We start from the raw sequence: 20834 nt of genomic DNA on the forward strand, positions 1-20834 counted from the left end.
GAGTACATTAGGCAACTAAAGTAACTACTTCAATACAAATTGATCTTTTTGGCTTGACAGGCTGGGGGGGGTTTATTGCGATAAAGCTTCTCTGCAAGCATTTTTCAACTGGTGGCTCAAGATAGTATTGCTTTAGTCACTGCAATATTATGGGAAGTCACCACTGAGTTTAATTTTTAAGAAAAATATAAGTTTTAGTTGCTGTAAATAGAACAGTTTTCAAACAGATTTACATGTTAATCTGTCAAATACTTCCTATCATAGCTGTATATGAGTCTAAAATATATGGCTGGCCTAGTCAGTTAATATACCTAATATTTTTGATAGGAATGTAAAAACATTCACGTCGGTTGTTACTAAAAACCTGTACTTCAGACTAACCCTGCAATTTAGTTGGATGATAAACATGGCTGACGTTTTCAATTACTAATCTTAATAAAGATATGCTTTTAAAATTATTTTTTGCATCCACATGGTTATGATCAGTGTGATGAAAACTCTTGAGGTTGGTTGGTTTTGTTGTTTTAGAAATGCAGGGAGTTTCTTGACTTTTTGTTTTACCTTTCAGGAAACGAAGTTGGAAAAGTTACAAAAGCATCTTTCCAGTCAAGCACCAAATCTTGTATTAGGCTTCACCGAACAGACTAAGCTTAACATTTGTCAAGCAGAAGGACCAGTTGCCTTGCACAGGAAGGATTAAAAGTGAACAATGACTCAATTGAGAGTTTATGAGCAATTGCTTGGAGCCTATCTGCTGATCATTCTCTGTGTTCAAGGTAAATATGTATTATTGGAAATAAGTTTATTTTTTTGTTCTGTAGTGCAGTTGTGTGTTTAGTGATTTTTTTGGGGTTTGGGTGAATGGTTGGGGGTTTTGGTTGGTTTAGAGGTTTTTTTTAAATTGCAGTGTACAGTTCCCCATGACTTCTGATGTTCCCAGCAGTCAAGAGATTGTGTGGTCTAACTAATCTAAGTAAACTTATTATGCTTACTCAATGGGCCAAGGTGAGTGCATGGGATGTTCACAGTTGCCTGGGTTTCAGTTAGAGGAGGTACTTGTTTGTATGCCTGTTGTCTTTCCAGCCACCACTTATCAAAAACTTCTGGAAGTCCAGTTATCATTAGGACTTTTAACTCCTCTGTCAAATTGGGTTGAATTAAAAAGTATTGGGAATCAACCAGTGTGACTGACTCATGGTATACCAGGAATTAAAGCTTAAATGTAAAGATCATAACTTGGGGGGGAATACATTTTTATTATTATTTCTTTACTACTTATTAGCAACTGTACATTGCAGAACTGATTCTGTAATTGCATGTAGTTCAGGGAGGTGTCAGTACAGCAAAATGGTATCTAAGCTGTTAATGGTATTGCATTCTCACGTTTGGGACATGAACAGTAGTGCTCTACCTGTTCATCAAGCATCCATAGTTGGTCCCTGTGTAAGACTTCTTGTTCTCCCAGCTGTGCATCTTGAACACGTTTGAGTACATAGAACTTTCCATATTACAGGGGAAATAAACAAGACTAATTTGGTACTGCCATTTTAATACTTGAATATAAAAGGTTTTATATTCTCTTTCCATACTTATATCAATTTTTGCTTAATGCTTGATTTTATTTTGGGCTATTCTTTGAGCTTTTACTTTCAAGAATAACAACTCAGTACACCCATTAAATTGGCAGAGGAAGAAGCCTGGTAAGTACCAAGTAGCAATCTCTCTGTTCTTTTTCTGGTGTGTACCTGCAATTAAAGGATTAAAGGATTTGGCAGAGCTGTCTTTATAGGGATATGCCTGATATGTACCTTGACAAATGATTTTAAGAGCAGACTTGCATCACTTATGGAATGGACCTGTCCCTTCCAAGCCACTTGATCCTGCCTCTTTCCATGTGCTGGTACTTATCCCCTTATAACCATGTGCCAAGGTGCATTTGGGAGCTGCTGCAGCTTCTAACTGGGTATGGGGAAGCACTTAGCAAGACTGTACCTTTAAATATAACCCAAACCTTTATTAAGCAGTAGATATAAATGTCACTGAAGATACTTACCTGGAATTGACCAAGGATGAGCTGTTAACTACACTAAGACTCAAATTAAATGAATAGTGCCTCAGCCCAAGGAAGATCATCTTTAAGGTCTTCCAATTACCATCCCACACACCCATTCACAGCTAAGCTGTTAGGTAACAGAAGTCCTCTCTCTAGATCTGTGCAGAATTCCACTTTGTTAAAGATATTTAAGACTGTTACTCTTCCTCATATTTCCTGTGGGGTTCAGTCCAGGAGGCTACCACCAGCACACTGAAGGCTTCTGTATCATTGAGTACAGCCTACAGAATTTTAAACACTTTTATCCCAAAATTGGACAAGTATTTCTGTATAATTGCCAAGTTATTTGACCACTTTCATCTTTTTAGCCTGTGAGGGCTCAGAATAGTGTCTGCTAACTTATACCTACGCGCTTTAAGTGCTGACATTAAGCTTCATTCTGTGTGTTTGTATGTATGCATGCACATATGTATTTCAGGAGTGGGGAAAAGCTTGTGTCTTAGTTTAAGCTCTGCTATTGCAGCAATGATTTCAAGGTTGAAAGCAACAAAACAAACTTAAATCCAGGATTTTCTATCTTTGTTACATTCTTTAAGTTGGGAGAGGGAAATTCTCAAGGCCAGTCTCTTTTCCTGTTGTGGACGTAAAATTCTTAATTGTCAAGAAATAGCTCAGTCTATTTAGATAGGAATAGCCTGGTTTGGGTGTGGCCGGAGGTTATAGTACAGGTTTACAAATATTTACAGGTAGCTGTAAGGTGATTAGATTGGTAATGGGCAAAATCACATTAAAGGAAATTTTGGTGAGAAATGAGGAAAGAAGTTTTTCACTGTGAATGTGGTTAAGCATTAGAACTGGCTGCCTGAAGAGGTTGTGCAATATCCATCCTTAGAGTAAAAACTTTACCAGATTTACTGTGAACAACCTGGTCTAGCTTAGAAGTTGGTCCTGTTTTGACCAGATGTTGGTACCAGGTGGCTTCTAGTGGTCTCCTGCACTCTGAAATACTCTTAGATATAGCATTTTGCAGTGAAGCTTGTTCAGCTAGTATTCCAGCAGTTTTGCTGCTTCTTACAGAAGCTGCCAGCTTCTTCCCTTGAAGCGATTGGAGGTGATAGGCTTTGTTCTTTGTACTTAAGTCACGGTTACCTGTTGGTGTTAGTCAATATTCAGCGTTTTACTCAAAGGCAATATCAACTGAAGGAACAACTTTTTTTCTCTCTAGATACAAACAGAAACAATAATAAAATTATTCAGGTCTTATTAGTGACTTAAATTACATTCACTCCTTCCATGATCACATTTATTAAAAATGCTTCAATAAATAATATAGCTAAATGAAGTTTAAAGACTGTGTAAATATTTTTTGCCTGCTTCTAAAGAAGAAATTGCCTTGTCTTAGGAATATTTCTGACTTTCAGATCAATACTGAGTGAGTTCTGAAAGCCATGGCAAAGTTGAGCTTGCTGAAACTGTGCCGGTTCTTTGATGCAAGTTGCCTAAGGGCTTGTCTTCAGACATATGAAATATGCTTGGTTTCTAGGGGTGGTGAATAGAAAAACAGTCAAGCTCCTCTCTTGTCCATAGATTCATGGAGGAGTTGTGCTGGGGGGAGGGGAGGAAGTAGTAAAGTTGATAATCATCAAATATTTAAACTTCAGTAGGAAAGAGGAAATCTAAGGTGAAAACTCTAAGCAATGTAATTGAAAGTGGAAAAAGTAGTTTCAACAAGGAAAAATATTTGCAGGATGCTACAAAAATGCATCATAAAGCAACCAATAGAGGTGGAGAAGACATGGTATGAGCAATTGAGGAGAATTTGTGGTTTACGGAAGGAGGGAAAAGCAAAGAGAGTAGAAATTCCCAGCATGTTTACTTTCAGTGACTGGTGCTGAAGCTTCATGGTTTGCTCACTTGTTTTGGAGGCTTCTTCAAAATGGCAGGAATTTCAGGGCTTATCAAGACCTGACAGAATGAAGTAGCAAGTGTATCTGTGTATGTGCATGTATATATACACACACCATCCCTTAACAGGTAACTTAAAAAAACAAGTGGCTTCATGCATTGATTAATGTGCAAATACTCTTGCAACAACAGCAGGAAACAGAGGCAATTCCATGATGTTTGCGAACAGCTTTTGTTTCTCAGCTCGGTACTATGGAGCAGGGGGACATAATCATTACTCATTTGATCGGACTTTTTCACTTCTGTTGAGAAATGATCAAAAATAAGCCTGGATAACAAATGGCTAGTTTTAATAGCAACTTTTTCAAGAAAAACACTTTTTATTTCCTTTCTTGCTGTGGAAGGTCTTTGCAGTGTCTTCAGACCTGTGACTTACACTGCGTCTTCATCTACCTATGCTTGCTCATCTAAGGCAAGAGGTTATGAGCTTCAGTTACAGTTGAGGGCTGTGGTAAATGCTTTTGTCTTCCCACTAGAGCAGGTTTTTAGTTCAGAGAATTGGTTTTACATCCAAGTAGAGATCATTGTTTTTATAATGTATTGATCAGCATGACTAATAAATATATGTAACAGAATAGTTAGAGAACTTAATGTATACTTAAATGTATTCTCATAAATTTTATTCTTTGTTACTGTCAGTTCACTATATGATGTAATGTTAGAAATGTGGTTCATCACCCCTTTCTGTGTTCTTTGAAGACACCACAGAAAACCGGTATTTTAATCCTTGTGAATTAGTTGACTAAAAATGTATTAATAGCATTCAATATGTGTGAGGAAAAGTTTGTTAAAAGTTAAATTTTAAAAAAATTAGTGTTAACATTAAAAATGGAAATCCTTTAAAAAGTTGGCATTGTCCACTAGTGAACTGAAAAAACCTATTGAGATTTGATTTCACTGTCATACTTGCTTTTATTCAAAGATTTTTATATAGATTTTTTTTTTTAATGCACTTTCAGAATTTCAGGTGAAATAGTTACTGAATTTAAACATCTCAACTAGTCTGAAATAAAGAAATGTTCTCAAATCTGCAGGAGGAACTTAAGAGTTGTCAGAAGCTGGTGCATTCCCTGATGACAATATAGTTCTATTTACTATTGATTTCACCAGTTAATGGCCGCATCTGTCTTTAAAACATGGGCAGCAAACATGTATCGTAAATATTTGTCTGATTCAAATTAATTTAATGGATTCCTTGAAAGTTATATAATTTTTATAATTTCACATTTAATTTTAAGTAACTTTATTCTTTAAAAGTCCATTTAAGTTAGAACACAGTGTATTTTTTTTTTAAAGTAAAATACTCATAAAATATTCTTGTGTCTGGCTTTTGTAGTGAACACATAGGAACAGAGAGTAGTCTTCAGAAATGACTTTTTAGTGAAGGGAAGTGGAAGTAGAGGCTGGGTATTGCTTTCTGGGAAGATAGGGGAGCAGGGGCTGCCTGCCTTTGTTGAGCACTGCTGTAGCTCATGGGAAAGCTGGAGGGCGGTAGAGAGAGATTTTAACCAAGTCGTCTGGGAGTGTGCTGTGAGTTTTAGGAACCAGTGCTGCCAGAGGGAGCTAATCTAACATGCCTGGTCTTTGGAGATCATAGGCATGATATATATAAAAAAGCACTATAGAGAGAATTATGGCTAAAATGTCAGGCATAACGCTCATAGAAGTATTTAAGATATTTTCTTTGTACTCATAAAAATGTTTTTTCATTTTGTTGTTGTTGGGCTTTTTTTTAATTATTATGTGTTCTAAGAAAAATTACTAGTATTCTACTCTAGCTGTCAGTTGTACTGAGGTTTCATTCTCATGGCAGTACATGTTAAATCATTATGAAAGTCTGAGATAGGTAGAAAGATGAAATGTCCTTGTTGAAGTGGGTGATTTTGCAGTATCTCCATCCTAAAGCAAGAAAAAATATTTTAAAACTGCCACATAAAAAATTCAAGGTATGTCTTGTTTATAAGGAAGGTGTATCTAACATAAAGAGCTTTGGTACAACTTTTATCTATGTTTTTCTCTTTATGAGAAGACCCTGATGTGGGTAAGCCCTGAGTGTCAGCTAGCACTAGCAAACAGCTTTAGCGGCAGCAAGAAGGCAGGTGGAGGTAGTCTTTTGACAAAGATTCTTTTTATTTAAATACTGAATTTATTGGAGTTTACAAGCTTGGATCACAGTAGCTACAAAAAAATTCTGATAGTTCTGTAGTTCTGATAGGATAAATCTCTTTTAAGGGTAACGTAATCTGGAGTAAAAATGTATTTATGTGGAATATCTATATTTCAATTCAGGAAGCAACTGAATAACTTGAATTTTGTGGGCTAGTAAATTAGCATTTGCAGCTTTATTTGTGGAGATAGGGGAGATACAGTTAAATAAGAAATTATAAGCATAATTTGGCTTCCCTGTTTGTCTTTCACTTACTACTCTCTCTGCATTTCTTAATAGAGCTGAGTTTTTCATGGGTTACACAAATCTTTTCTTAGATCAGAAGACGTAATGAAATGATGTATGTATCCTGGCATTGAGCTGCAACTGCTTGGTAGCTCAGGTTTTAGTGGTTAATAATACTATACTGTCACAGAAAGTACCTTTTTAAAGATTATCTGTGTTAATATTAGTATTTGAAGCCATGCTTTCAAGTAGACTTACATTTCTGTCCTAGTGGTATTTTTAATATGCTGTGCTTCTTTAAAAGACATTTTATGATCTAATTTATTTTCTAGGATTGCAGGAAGTAGTTCTTTGAATATATCTTCATCTAAGGGCTGGATATGACACATTGGCAGGCATTGTTCTACTTTGTTAAATTAAAGTTAAACAGCCATTTAAATGTCTTCTTATCTGTAGTAGTTGTTCATGTAAAACTAATGCAGTTTGTATGAGGTAGTACTGTAGTGGGACAGAGCAAATGACAAACTGGGAACGTGAACTCCCATCAGCTTGTTTCTCTTTATCGTCATGCTATGGTTATGTGAAAAGAGGACCATGTTTCAGCTCACCAATTCTCTGATACTTCATTGAAAGTTCTATGTTTTTCTGTATAGTTTCTCTGTAATGTGGTAAAATAGACATCATAGAGCAGTTTGTGTGATTAAATATATATGATAGTATCATTCTCAAGGCTGGACAAACAAGCTGAAACTGGTCCAGGATCTTGAACAAGTCCTTCAGTGTGTCATAGTTGATCTGCTGCTAATGTATATTATTTTGCCTCAGCAGTTTACAGGTGGAGGGTAGGAAGTAATAGAGGAGGCAGCTTTGCTGTGCCTGAAATCTCTGGGTGCTCTACTTCTGTGAAAGCCTTTTTTCTTTTGAAGCTGTGTGTATTAGTGCATAGCACTTATACCTTCAGAGGTTATGTAAGATTTTTGTTGCACTGCAGAGCTGACAACTGCATGTGTCATGGTAAAGAAGCCATTAATTACATCATCAAGTAGTGTAGTATCAGAAGATTTCAGGTGCGTGGAAACCAAGTAATTTTATGCATTTAACTCCCTTTCCCATACCTAGCATCTTCAAGATAGACACCAATAGTTCTTGCAATGCTGGGCTTGAATCGTAGTACTTCAGTACAGGGTTTAGTTAGGGACAATAAAACCTTTCTTCTGAGTTGATCCCAAGCAGTCTAAATGTTTTCCTTTTTTCTTCCTTTTCTGCATACTCAGTTAAACTCCTGTTTAATGAAGAGTTCTCTTTACAGTCTTAGAAAGTAAAAATGCAAGAGTGAAGTTATCCTTCCCTGCCTTTATGTAATTCAGATATTATCTGTAGGATGAAAACAAGCTACAGTGGAGTATTGTTTCACATTACAAAGATAATGAAGTTGTAGTCTGGTTTTACTTTGAATAAAAATCTTTGGCTGTATAAACTCAACAAAAGATGAAGATGCTGGTTCTTTGAAAATATAGTTATCTAATTCAGGTTCTGTTTGGTATGTGTTCTTCATGAATCTTTTTATACAGTCCATAATAAATTAAGAGGAAAAATGTATTTCATCTCAGTTTTAGTATTTGGTATACTGTAGTCATGCTTCATTGTTACTTTACAAAGAACAATACTGCTTTAAAAGACTCCAGACCTGCATAAAAACTTCGTATCTCCTGCCTTTCTGAGCTAGAAGAAGCTGTCCATGCTTTAAGGGTTCCTTGATTTCTCTTCTGACAAATTGAAAAAAGTGCTGCATTCTGTGTTCAGGGTAGAAAGATAGATGAGTGACTGAAAGACATAGATCATAAAGTATTCAGACTTTTAAGATGTAGAATGTCCCTGAAGATAAAGGGGCTTTTGCCATATTAATTAGGAAAGATACCTTAATAGTTCAATGAAATTAGAAGGGAAGGCAATATTTGTACATATGCAGTGGCTTTTCCTTTAAATATTAAGTAGAATTACCTGTTCTCTAAGCAAGTAAATGTGAATATAGAATGTGTAATGGCTGTGGCACCATATTAAAATTTTTGCTGGAAAGAAATCTGTAGAAAGAGAGAGAGGTCAGTTGGAGGAGCTTCTATTTCATACATGCAAAATTCCATTTGGCTAAATTGAAAATATGTATTGCGCAGGTAGACTGTGTTATCTTAACGCTGGACTTTCTTGTTAATGGTCTGTACATATCAGGAATGCTTAACTCTGGCATTACTGAAGTACGGTTTGAAAACTACGTTTCAAATAAACCATGGATAAGTGATTTGAGGGTCTAGGTAAATGGTGCTGTACTTTCTTAGGACATACTCTTAGTTGTATCTAAAAAAGGCGCAGTTGCATTACTTCTATTATTATTATTATTATTATTCCTGAATAAGGACAGTGCACTGAGTGTGCTCTGTTAATCAGATGAGAAATTGCAAGTAAGCTATTTCCAGAATAAGATCAAATTTCACAAATATGTAATTGCACATTTAGCTTAATGATATAGTGGATGCTACAGGAGAGTGATAGAGGGTGGTATGTACAAAGGGTTTTAATCAAGTTTTTCTGCACATCTTTCAAGAAAGTTACAACGTGACAGTAATGCTGTCATTACTCCACAGCTAGCGTTCAGTGTGGTTGTCAGGAAGCCACAAGAAACTCTTAAGAGATTCTCAGTTTCCTGGTTTTGGTTTTGTTTTTTTTGTTTGTTTGTTTGTTTTTTTGTTTGTTTGTTTGTTTTGGTTTGGTTTGGTTTTTTAAATTCTTATATAAATTGAGATTTTTATTGTGATAAATCTTTTGAGCGGTAGTGAGGTACCTCCACTTTTCAAATTGTAACTGAATTTGTAAAAGCTTCTGTCAGTCCTAACTGGTTGCTCTGTTCTTGCACACAGACTTGCTGTAAATTGTGTCAGAGCAGGCAATAGTCTGTTCACAACTCCTCCAGCTTTATTCGGTTCACGCCTTGGGGACTTATAGCAGCGAATACTGTTAGGTGATGGACAGAAAGAGATTTTCCGTTGGTAAGATCGTGAGCAATGAAGCTGGAGGAGAGGGATAAAGGTGTTCTCATCTCATGTTGTGGTCACAGAGCATGTTCCAAGTGAGTCAGTCCTAATTTTTCTTTCCTGTATGTTCTTCACTAAGAAGGAAACAGATGGAGTTTTTCTTCTGAATGCCCACGTTCACAAAAGCACGTTAATAGTACGAACTAAAAAAATGATGCTTAACTCTCCTTCTGTTAAGAAATTGAGGGCTACTTGGAATGTAATTTAGCCCTATTTTTATTCTGTGAAAGCTCGTTTGTGTGGATGTTCATGTCATTAACTGAAATTAATTCGTGAACAAGAATTACTTTAGCTCTATTTTGAAGTACTAATACATACAGAAATTAAAAAAAAAACCCCAAGAAATTTTGGAGTTATTCCTGCTCTTCTATGAGACTGTGAATCCATAAAATGTGACTTTAGTTCAGAAAATTAGAAAATTGTGTATTAAGTATGCTCAGTTGTGTAAAATTGTACTGTTGCGGTTATCAAGCAGTCAGCATTTGGATTTTCTAAACACATGAATGAGAGAGACTTTCTTTGTAAAATTCTTACCAGTTACATCACTACTTTTCTGTCCCACCTCAAAAATGGAAAATATCCTCTTTCTGTTTATATTGATTATGATTAGAAGATCTGTGGTTAAGATATAAAGTATTTGAGGTAGGTATTTCTATAACACAGTGATTGACTCAAATTTCTGCCACAATATTGGGAAAGGAGGTTCTTATGTCTTGTATAGTTTATTTGTTAATATAATTATTCTATTATTGTACGTGTGAAGCTCTTGAATAGTTGCCAGAGAGATGCAAAAATATTTTTTTTCTTTTGGTTTGATTTTTAATGCCCAGGTCAAAATCTTGACAGCATGCTTCATGGCACAGGAATGAAGACAAATCCTGACCAAAAGAAACAAGCGAATGGAGTAACGCTTGCTCCAGAGGACACCTTACCTTTTCTTAAGTGCTACTGCTCAGGACATTGTCCAGATGATGCTATTAATAACACATGCATGTAAGTATTGCGTACAGGATAGAAGATGCTCATTTTTGCTCATGAGAGAGGAAACTATTAGAGTGCTGACTGAGGTTCTATCAGGTGATTTGACCATAGCTGATTAGAAACTCAGTATTTCTGTGGAGAGCTGAGAACTAAAACCCACAGTCATCCATATCTAAACAGTACTGTTTTCATCATACCTTAGAGCCATTTGCAACTGGTCATTTAGCCCAGCAAGTGCTATTAAGGATTGAAGTTTTAAGTAACCTGTAGCCTTTTATAAATGAATATTAAATGACCTAAATCTAAACCATCTGATCTGACCACCTGCTGGCTTAGTCTAATATTTCTTCATGTAGTAGTCAAGAGGTAATGTTAGCAACATAACCATTTACTGAGAATTCTTGTTACATGTTCATTAGTTGTAAAGTATGAAGGAAAGGCAGAGGGAGGGAGGAGGATGAACGGGGAGAAAATCCTCTGAACACATAAGGACAGGAGGGTAGTTTTAAATTTGGTAGGCATTGGAATTCTAACAGACTCATGCACTGATTGTGCGCTTGCTTAAGATGCTTTACTCATGTTGTAAAATGTCCTTGGTTTTCCTTTTTTCTCTTCATTTGCAGTTCAATGTTTAAGACTTTCCTGTTTTTTCCTGAAGAATTAATATAAAGATACATAATAGGAAACACATTACTTGCTCCTTTTGAGTCTTCACTTTAACATGTAATATTAAGCCTCTCAAAAGCTGTCACTTGGCAGATAAAGAAGTTTTTGTGGAACTCAGGGAGGTGGAATAAACACTGCTATCTTTTAGAATGTAAACACGGTTTTTATAAATAGTTTTGCATCTAAAAAATGTTCCGTTATTATCTAGTATTTTAATTCCTTTGGTATGTACTTTTTTTGCTTTTTATCGCCCCCTTGTGTATGCAGTCAGTATAGGCTTCATTATTTTTTTTTTCCTTCAAACCAGTGGCTATATAGATAGTTATTCTGATAACAAAGCTGTTGGAGAGTTAGTAACATGTAGGCAGTGTTTATGTGGAGGGTATTTTATGGCATTATGCTTACTAAACCTGCATTTCTTTAAATAAATTATTGACAAGCAGCAATATTTCTGGATTTGTTTTCCTTTAGTATCTGATGAGGGAATGAATGGGGTTTGATTTACTTAATAAAATCTTAATTTTTACTGATATTTAAATCATGGACCTACTATTGCAAATTGGTTTGGGATTCCATATAAATCTTGTTGACATTTTGGTGTAATGTAGAAATCAAAACATTTCTATAAAGAGATAATAGAGAATTGAAATGCCCTTTTTTTTTTACATGTGATTAATTAAAGATTTGTTGCTGACAACTTCATAGAGTGGGTTTGGAGGTTTGTTGATTTGTTTTGCTCTAAGTGTGAATATTTGAGAAAGCTCATGTGGGGAGAGTGTAGCTGAGCTTTTGACCTTGAAGTAGCCACCTTTCACATACTGGGTTTTCTCTTCGAGAGCTTATGATTACAGTTTCAAGAAGAGGCACAAGTGAATTTTTTGTTATTATTTTTTAACCTATAATATTGTAGTCAGTATGCCTTTTTAGTTAGATCTCTTGCTTTTCTACCCCCTCAGTTGTTTCTAAACAACTGCATGTATATGGTTGGAGACAAGCAATCCTGAAGCGGGGGTGGGGGAGTGAGGAAGTAAAAGACAGAATGTTTGGGAGAAAACAGTTTCTGTTTGTAAATAGTGTGGGGGTCTTTTGTTCTCAAGCTGTATAGTAACCACTGCGTTAAAATTAGAATTTTTCTGGATATTGCCATTCTAGTTTTCTTAATGGGTTCATGGTTAGCTAATGCTGTATATTTAATGGCAAACATGCTGGTAAAGCACAAATTATATGTTTATTCCAGAACTAATGGGCACTGCTTTGCTATCATTGAGGAAGATGAACATGGAGAACCCACACTTGCTTCTGGCTGCATGAAGTATGAAGGTTCGGACTTCCAGTGCAAGGTAAAAAAATTGAGATACCATTAAAATTTAAGATCCCCAAAGGAAATTATGTAGGGAAACTGCATAAGCAGTTTAAATATCTGTAGTTTTACAACTGCAATCATAAATTTTGCTTGTTACCATTTGTCGCTGAGGAGAATGGTACTGAGCAGTTGTGGGTGAGTAGCGGCAGAAAAGACACTTAATGGTGTTTGAGCAAAGGCTGAAATAGAATCCTAGCTTGCTGAAGTTCTCTGAAAGTATCTGTAAGCACTGACAAAAGGAACAGAGAACATCAGCCTTTTACTTGTCTGCTGTTTCCTCAGTTGAAGAGACAATTTTATGCTCGACCTAATCGATATGAATATTTTATGTTTTCATGCAGAATTTCTCAATTGTTTTAATTTTGAATTACTTGTTTTCTTCATTTTGTCTGACAGAAGTGCATAATTGTAAAGAGTTGTCTTCACAGATTACTAAAGAGCTTCCTTAAAAATTTCATGAACATGTACACAATTTATCAAATGTGTATGTTTTCCTGTCTGACATACAGCTTTTTTTTTTCCTTTGTAGAAGAGTTAATCTATTGTTACCTGCATGAATGTAACTTGCCCTTGGTTTAAAGGGGTATGATAAGCAGACTGCTGCCTTTAAAACTTCTTCATTATGAAAGTTGGAACTGAAAATGCAGTTAATAAAGCAAGGATTTATTTATAAGATGGACATACAGCTCTAGCTGGGCAAATAAATATTGCTTTGGAAGACTGGATTTTGCTTTTTCTTTTGTCACATTGCGTACATGAAACAAATCTTTCAGGGGTAATTTCCAGCTAGGTTGCTTCTTTCCCTTTGCCTCCCTCCCGCCTATCCCAATATCTCTAGGACTTGAGTTTCTATATAATGTAGCTGTGGGTAGCGCTGCTTTTTGGAAGTACTTTTGACTTAATTTACAGCTGTGAATGTTTAGGGTTATTGCAAATCAGACCTGAGGTGTCATGATGACCTTCTGAAATGGTTCTTGTACTTATATTAGTGTCTTACTTTCAGATTAATTTTCATGTCCCTCCATCTTTTATGTGGTGTTCTCGAGATATTCTTGATGCAAACAGTGCTGCTATGATGAGTGCGGGAGAAAAACTTGTAAAGGGATTGATTCATCTCTTCTTTTTTTCTTTTTTTATCTTAAGAGCAGCATTTATTTAACATATGATTAACTGCTTTTGATGAAGCTTAAAAATTTTGCAATGTATGAAGCAGCAACTTAAGTAGGATCCGTTTATTTCTATGCACCAAGTAGAAGAAGTTCCAAAATGTGAACATAGAACATGTGAACCCAAATAGATGAGGTGATGACTGTCTGCCACTGTGAAGTTGCCTCATACATCAAGTGGTGAGGTTAAACTGTTTTTCAAAAATAAAAGAGCTGAAACTTTTGTCTTTGTATCCATAGCATCGGCTGTCCACATCGTAGCTGATCACTTCAAAATCTGAATCTTTATTCAATTCTCCTTCAACAGGACTCACCTAAAGCACAGTTACGTCGAACAATCGAGTGCTGTCGGACTGATTTCTGCAATCAGGATTTACAACCAACATTACCACCACTTGACAGTACAGGTAACAGCTCCTAGATGTTCACACTGCTACTAATAAATGCTGTGTGTATTCTGTTGTTCTGATCCTCATCCAAGAGATAAAAATAAGGAGAAAATGTAATTACAGTGTTGCACAGATTCGTTTTTTCCTTCCTAAGTAATTTTGGTAAGAAGTTCTCTACTGGGCTTCATATTCTACTCCAGTTTTCCTTTTCTGCCGCTTCCAAGTTAATCTTTTCCTCCATCAGTCACTCATGGTATTTTTATTCTCTTGCTCAGTTTGCTCATATCTCATGTCTGTTTCCATAGCACATTCTGTTGTCTTTTTAAAATAGTTTTTGTAATCTCTGCCATGTTTTTGCCGTGACAAATGTATCTTAAGTATTCTGACATTAACTGTTATCTACTCTATATTGATTCTCTTCTTGCTGTTGTTCCCAGTGAAGATGGTTTATATTTTCATGTGCTTATTCATTGCTAGCAAGTCATACGAGTTTAACTGTTGCTTAATACCTTCTCAGAGTCTTACTGCTGTAAATACTTCATTTCTATTTTTAAAAACAAACTAACAAGAAACAACCAAAACCAACAACTCCAAAAATCTGAAGTTAAATACTTTGTTGTTGTTGTTGTTGGAATCCAGATGAAATTTTCTTTGCTTTGCCAGTGTAAATACCTACTTTGATATGGTAACACTATAAATTTTGTGTAATTTCATATGGACAGATCTTTTGTATGCATCAGCTGTCCTGCTCCTTTCTGACATTTTGCAATACTGTCACAGAATCAAAGACTGATCGAGGCTTACATAGGACCTCTGGAGCTATCAGGTTCAATCCCCCTGCTTAAGCTTTTAAGATGGCTTTTAAGTCTCTCCAAGGAGGAAGACACCACAGTCTCCTTGGACAACTTGTGCTAGGGCTTGGTTACCCTCACAGTAAAGAAGTATTTCCTGATGTTCAGACAAAACCTATGTTGCAGTTTATGCACATTCAGATACACACTATATTAAAATATGCCTAATTAAACAGTTTGCAGTAGATGCTTAATCAATAGACTTTGGAAACTTTCTTTTTTGTTTTGTTTTGTTTTTAAATAGATGGACTCTTTGATGGCAGCATTCGTTGGATGGCAGTGTTGATTTCTATGGCAGTCTGCATAATTGTCATGATCATCTTATTTAGCTGCTTTTGTTACAAGTAAGGAAAGCACTTTATTTATTGGCAGTGCTTTTAATTTCCCAAATGAGTGTAAACAGAACAGCTGTTTTGTACATATACTCAGTTACTCATATTTTTTTCTAACAAAAATAGATCGGACATGGAACTGTTGTAATTTAATTTCACATTTCTGTGGATAGCAGCTTGCATTGCAAAGTAAAATGAAATGTTCACAATGTGGAATTTAAGTGAATTTAATCCTTTGGCTAAAAAATGTTTACAATTTTCAAAGCTACATTTAACTTTGATGCTGTATCATCTAGTAAACAGGAATATCTTTATGCTTTTTTTTTGTTTTTTGATCTTCAGTGACTTTTGATAGTTAAATTCCATCTACATCCAAGATTTACTTTTAAATGCTTTTGCAAACCTAAAGCAACAAGGATGTGTTTAGAACTTTTCCTTTTCTGCTGTGTTTCAAAACTGAATAGTTGACCAGCCAAGCTATGGCAATTAATGCAAGTGCAGTTTAAAGAGACTGTACCTGCTTCTGTCAGCGCCAGCCCTGTGCTGGGGGTGATCAGTGTTCTAGCAGTTTCAGCAGAAATATGCATTGGTCAGCCTCATCTGCCATGGTTCAAGGTTCAGGCTTTTAGTTTAAACCAAAACCAGCAGTGTTACACTAGTGACTGGCTGTGAGATGAGTACTGAAAATGCTGGATTTCCACCTGACTCACAATAAATTGACGTGCCTCTACACACATTGCAACTTTTTAATATTAACTATGTATGTTAAATTTCTGGAAGAAAAAAATGGTACAGTAACATCTGATTATTTTTCTTTTAAGAAAACTTGTACGTTTAAATAGCTTTTTTCCTCGTTCAATTTACTACATATTTTGAGAAAGTTTTTTGAAATTCAGCTGAACTTCTCCTATTACTTTTGAAGGCATTACTGTAAGTCGATGGCAAAGAGGCACTGTTATAATCGTGACCTGGAGCAAGATGAAGCATTTATTCCAGCTGGGGAGTCATTGAAAGACCTTATTGACCAGTCACAGAGTTCTGGGAGTGGATCAGGACTACCGTTATTGGTAAATCATAGATTTTTCTTCACTGAACTTCTCTCCATTAAATACACAGTTTGGTTTGTACCTAATGTCTAGAAGAAAGCAAAGCATCAATACAGTATATTATTTTATATGCAATTACTGTGAAAGATACAGCACAAACTAAACATGTATAAAAGCTCATATTCACATAATAAACTAAAACAAAGTGCAAAATCAGATTATTTTAGGAAAGTGTTGCCATCGGCAAAGTTCAGGGACAATGAGAGCCTACTGACATTAAGAGAAAGATGCAGTGAATGGCTAATACAAGTGTTGAACTGAACAAACTCAAAGGTATTTTTTTCTGTGTCCACTATCTGATAAAATAGATTACCTTTTTATTAGCTGAGTTGTTCATAATTTTCTATTCATCTTCTTATATAGTACTTGCATAAAAATTAGCCAGTGAGACAAGCGACTGTAATTATTTATAAAATTGAAACAAATAGAATGAAGTTGAGCTGATTTAATCTTTCTGGGTTTGTTATACAGTTCTTCCTTGGAGGCAGCAATAGTGAGTTTGAAATGGGAATAGTGGAAAATGCGGATAACTTATATAGAATAACTTTTGCAATGGGATCAAAATTCAAAGCAATTCAGGCTTGAGAGGTAGCTCATCCAAGTACTTTTGGGTAATCATTGGGTTTCCCTCCTGCACTTTCCCCTCTTTCTTCTTCTCTAGGTTCAGCGCACTATTGCCAAACAAATTCAGATGGTGAGGCAAGTTGGAAAAGGACGATACGGTGAAGTGTGGATGGGCAAATGGAGGGGTGAAAAAGTTGCAGTGAAAGTGTTCTTCACCACAGAAGAAGCTAGCTGGTTCCGAGAAACAGAGATTTACCAAACTGTTTTAATGCGTCATGAAAACATCCTTGGTAAGGAAACAGTTTGTTGTACTGGAGAGCTTTTGTAAGGAGAAGGACTTCTTAGTGGGTGGCTTGAGAGGGGTATATGGTGGCTTCTGTGTAGTAACCAAATGTGTGTTCCTTAATGTATGCTAATAAAATTGTACTGAAAGTGCCGGTGTTGGTTGGAGACATATCTGCAGTCTCTTTGCTGGAAGACTGAAATGGTAACCGCATGTATAGTTGAAGTCTGAGCTTTTACATTGTTTGTTTTCCATAAGGGGAACAAGTATCTTCCAATACGGTCCAAACCAATATAGATTTAGGAATTTTTATTAAATGTTTCATAAAAAATTATGTACAAATACATTGTAACTTTGTTTATATATTTTATAGGTTTCATAGCTGCAGATATTAAAGGCACTGGCTCCTGGACACAGCTGTACTTGATTACAGATTATCATGAAAATGGATCGTTGTATGATTTTCTGAAATGTACTACGCTAGACAACAGGGCTCTCCTGAAACTGGCGTATTCTGCTGCATGTGGTCTGTGCCATCTACACACAGAAATTTATGGGACACAAGGCAAGCCTGCTATTGCTCACAGGGACCTGAAGAGTAAAAACATCTTGATAAAGAAAAATGGAACCTGCTGCATTGCAGACTTGGGTCTTGCAGTCAAATTTAACAGGTAGATGAACAAATCTTCTGTCATGGTAAACCTTTTTATTTTTGATGCACGAAATACCTGATTTTAAAGGAAGGTGGAATAATTCGGTTGCATGCTTTCAGGTTTTTTCAATTTTGAGAGTAAAATGCTGTTCTTCCTTTGTAGACTGGTAATCATTGAAATGAAAATAGGTTGTTAAATGAGCAATGAAAAGACTTCTTGTGGAAAACAGAAGTAGTTTTGTAGAGGAAAGGAAGAGGAGACTAATTTGTTATTCAAAATGGCCTTTCAAAGTAATTGCTATCATTATATATTCTCATAGAAAATTTGAAGAGTCTTAAGGGATTTGAAACTTAATTGAAGAAGTAATACTTTTTCTTCATTTTAAGTTCAGTGGAGCCAGAGAATTGGGTTTTTGCTACAATAGAGCCTGAAAGAAAGCATAAGCCTTTTGCAGATAATGTTGAGTTGTTACCAAATACTGATCTTTATAGTAGTTTTTAATTCAAGTTATTTTCATATGTGTTTTAAATATCTTGCAAAAGTAGTAGTAAACTGTCAACTTCCATATTCGATATTGTTTTTCTAGATAACCTTTTTTATGGAGGCACAATGTACTCTTAAGTGTAGCATACAGAAGGAAATAAAAGAAATAATTCAATTTGTAAATGGGAGCTTTGCAGTGTAGTGGTTGCATCATACAGGATTTCATACCATGTCTTGTACTAGTCCACAATTCACTAACTTCCTTATGTTTTCATGTAGTGACACAAATGAAGTTGATGTTCCCTTGAATACTAGAGTGGGAACAAAACGTTACATGGCTCCAGAGGTCCTAGATGAAAGCCTGAATAAAAATCATTTCCAACCATACATCATGGCTGACATTTACAGTTTTGGGCTGATCATTTGGGAAATGGCTCGGCGCTGTGTCACAGGAGGTAAGCTTTTAAATATTCTGTATAAAATCTACCAGGCCCTTATCTCACTTTAATGGTACTTGACCAGGAAATAATATAACAAGCCTGCTATATCAACAGCCTTGTGTTCTTTAGAAGCAGTAGTAACAGTCTGTCCAGACTACAGCTTGAAAATCACTGTACCAAACCTTTTTGATTGTTAGAATTAAGCATCTTGGGCTTTTCTTCCTTGCTCAAAAAGCAGAATGCCTGCTCTGGGGGAAATTTTAGGATGCATGTGTTTCTTAACCCTGTGCTGTTAATAAAACTTTTAAAAAGTAGTTGATAAGATGTTATTATACTTGTTATTTCTGGTGTCATTCCTTTTTTTCCTTCTGCATGTTTTTGTGACCAGCCCTTGCTTTTCTTTCACTTTTTTTATGACCTTACAGATCTTTGCTTGTATTCTCTTCTTCCATCTTATGCTTTCTCCTGTTCCTTTGTGCATGCAATGGATTAGATGTCAAATTCTACACTGGGTGTCAAAGGAACTGAAAGGAATTATTTTAGTTATTAATATTCATAATATTGGAGATTTTCTGGTAAATATCTGATTGTATAATGAAATCTGGGGGGTTTACCACAGTATAACAGTGTAGTGGGTTTGCTCTGGCACAAAATTGAGTTTATTTTTGCTCCTGACTAAGGAAATCTGAGAGTAGATATATGGATTTATTTTCTCTTTTTTTAATAGTTCTTGATCTTTCACAATTATCTGCAGGTATTGTTGAAGAGTATCAGTTGCCATATTATGACATGGTGCCAAATGATCCATCCTATGAGGACATGAGAGAAGTGGTGTGTGTCAAACGCCTACGCCCAGTAGTATCAAATAGATGGAATAGTGATGAAGTGAGTATGCTGAAAGGAGAAATTAGTTCAGTTTGTTCCTTTGATATGGAAGGGTATTTAAGTTTAAAAAATATTAAAACATTGTAAAATGGGGACTACACCCACACATTCTGGTATTTTAATAACCTCACAGAAACAACAGGAGAAAGATAGGTTTGAAATCAACACAAAATACCATATTTTTCATGTATCTTTTCATGGGTCTAAGGTCTAAGATACAATTAAGCAGCATCTAAGTGTATGAATACTGCTCTAATTGAGATCTTCTTTTTAGATAGTGGAATATTTTTAAGAATTTTGATTGAAGCTGAAACTTAAATGAGTTTTTAATTGGTTTTATTAGTCTTAATATATATAGTGTATTGGTTTGTGGCATAAGGTATTTCATGGAATATGAAGCAATTTCTATGTGTTTGTAGATTTCCCCTTTTTTCTTTTTTTTCTTTTTTTTCTTTTTTACTGGTACATTTCAGGGCAAGCCATGATGTAAGTAAAATACTAAATTTAAAGCTGTTTTTAAAGGGCCACAGCTTGAACCAGTAAATAAGACATAGCTATTTCACATGACAAGCTAGATATGCCACATCTTTTTTGGCAGTTTTTTCTGTATTTTTTTTTTTAATGCTGAAAGAACTTTGCTCACATCTTAATTTTTAGTGAAAAAGTTCTCTACAGTTTTTCTGCTGTACATATGGAGATTTTTCTGCTTATTCCTACCATTGTTTGTACTGCTGATCTTGAGTTGTAGTAAGCTCTGGTAATGCATTTTTGTGAAAATAAAGAAACACTTCAGTTAGCTCCAGCTACTGTAGTACTAGGCAGTGAAGGGGAGGAAAAAGGAGGATTGGGACGTGGTTGCTGGATGGGTTGGTTTGTTGGGGTTTTTTTAGTTGATCTGTTTATAATATTTTATCAGCAATTTTGCAGAAAATTTAGAAACTGCATGTTTGGACTTAAGACTTCTATAATTTGGGCTTGAAAGCAAATCAGATTATACACCTCAGATCTGTCAGTTGTTACAATACTATTCCTTTGGTTTTTATTTTACAGTGTTTAAGAGCGATACTGAAGTTAATGTCTGAATGCTGGGCTCATAATCCTGCTTCGAGGCTCACTGCCTTGAGGATCAAGAAGACACTTGCCAAGATGGTGGAATCACAAGATGTAAAGATATGA

General features: G+C 35.6%; 1 protein-coding gene across 4 annotated transcripts; it reads left to right on the forward strand.

Moving 5' to 3' along the window:
* Window positions 1-709: 709 nt before the first annotated feature.
* On the forward strand, window positions 710-20834 carry BMPR1A (bone morphogenetic protein receptor type 1A; the record flags this gene model as incomplete). Of its 4 annotated transcripts, none has more annotated exons than XM_080621361.1 (11): window positions 710-776; window positions 10327-10489; window positions 12381-12483; window positions 13980-14079; window positions 15157-15256; window positions 16167-16311; window positions 17012-17204; window positions 17571-17868; window positions 18613-18788; window positions 19528-19658; window positions 20709-20834. In XM_080621361.1, the coding sequence occupies 11 exons, from the start codon at window positions 710-712 to the stop codon at window positions 20832-20834; spliced, it is 1602 nt and encodes a 533-aa protein (XP_080477487.1). The 4 variants fall into 4 exon arrangements, with proteins under 4 accessions (XP_080477487.1, XP_080477488.1, XP_080477489.1 ...); XM_080621362.1 differs by having other exon boundaries at window positions 13980-14073; XM_080621363.1 differs by having other exon boundaries at window positions 13980-14073; window positions 17018-17204.

The sequence above is a fragment of the Psittacula echo genome (assembly GCF_963264785.1).
Source record: "Psittacula echo genome assembly, chromosome: 6".
Lineage (NCBI taxonomy): Eukaryota > Metazoa > Chordata > Aves > Psittaciformes > Psittacidae > Psittacula > Psittacula echo.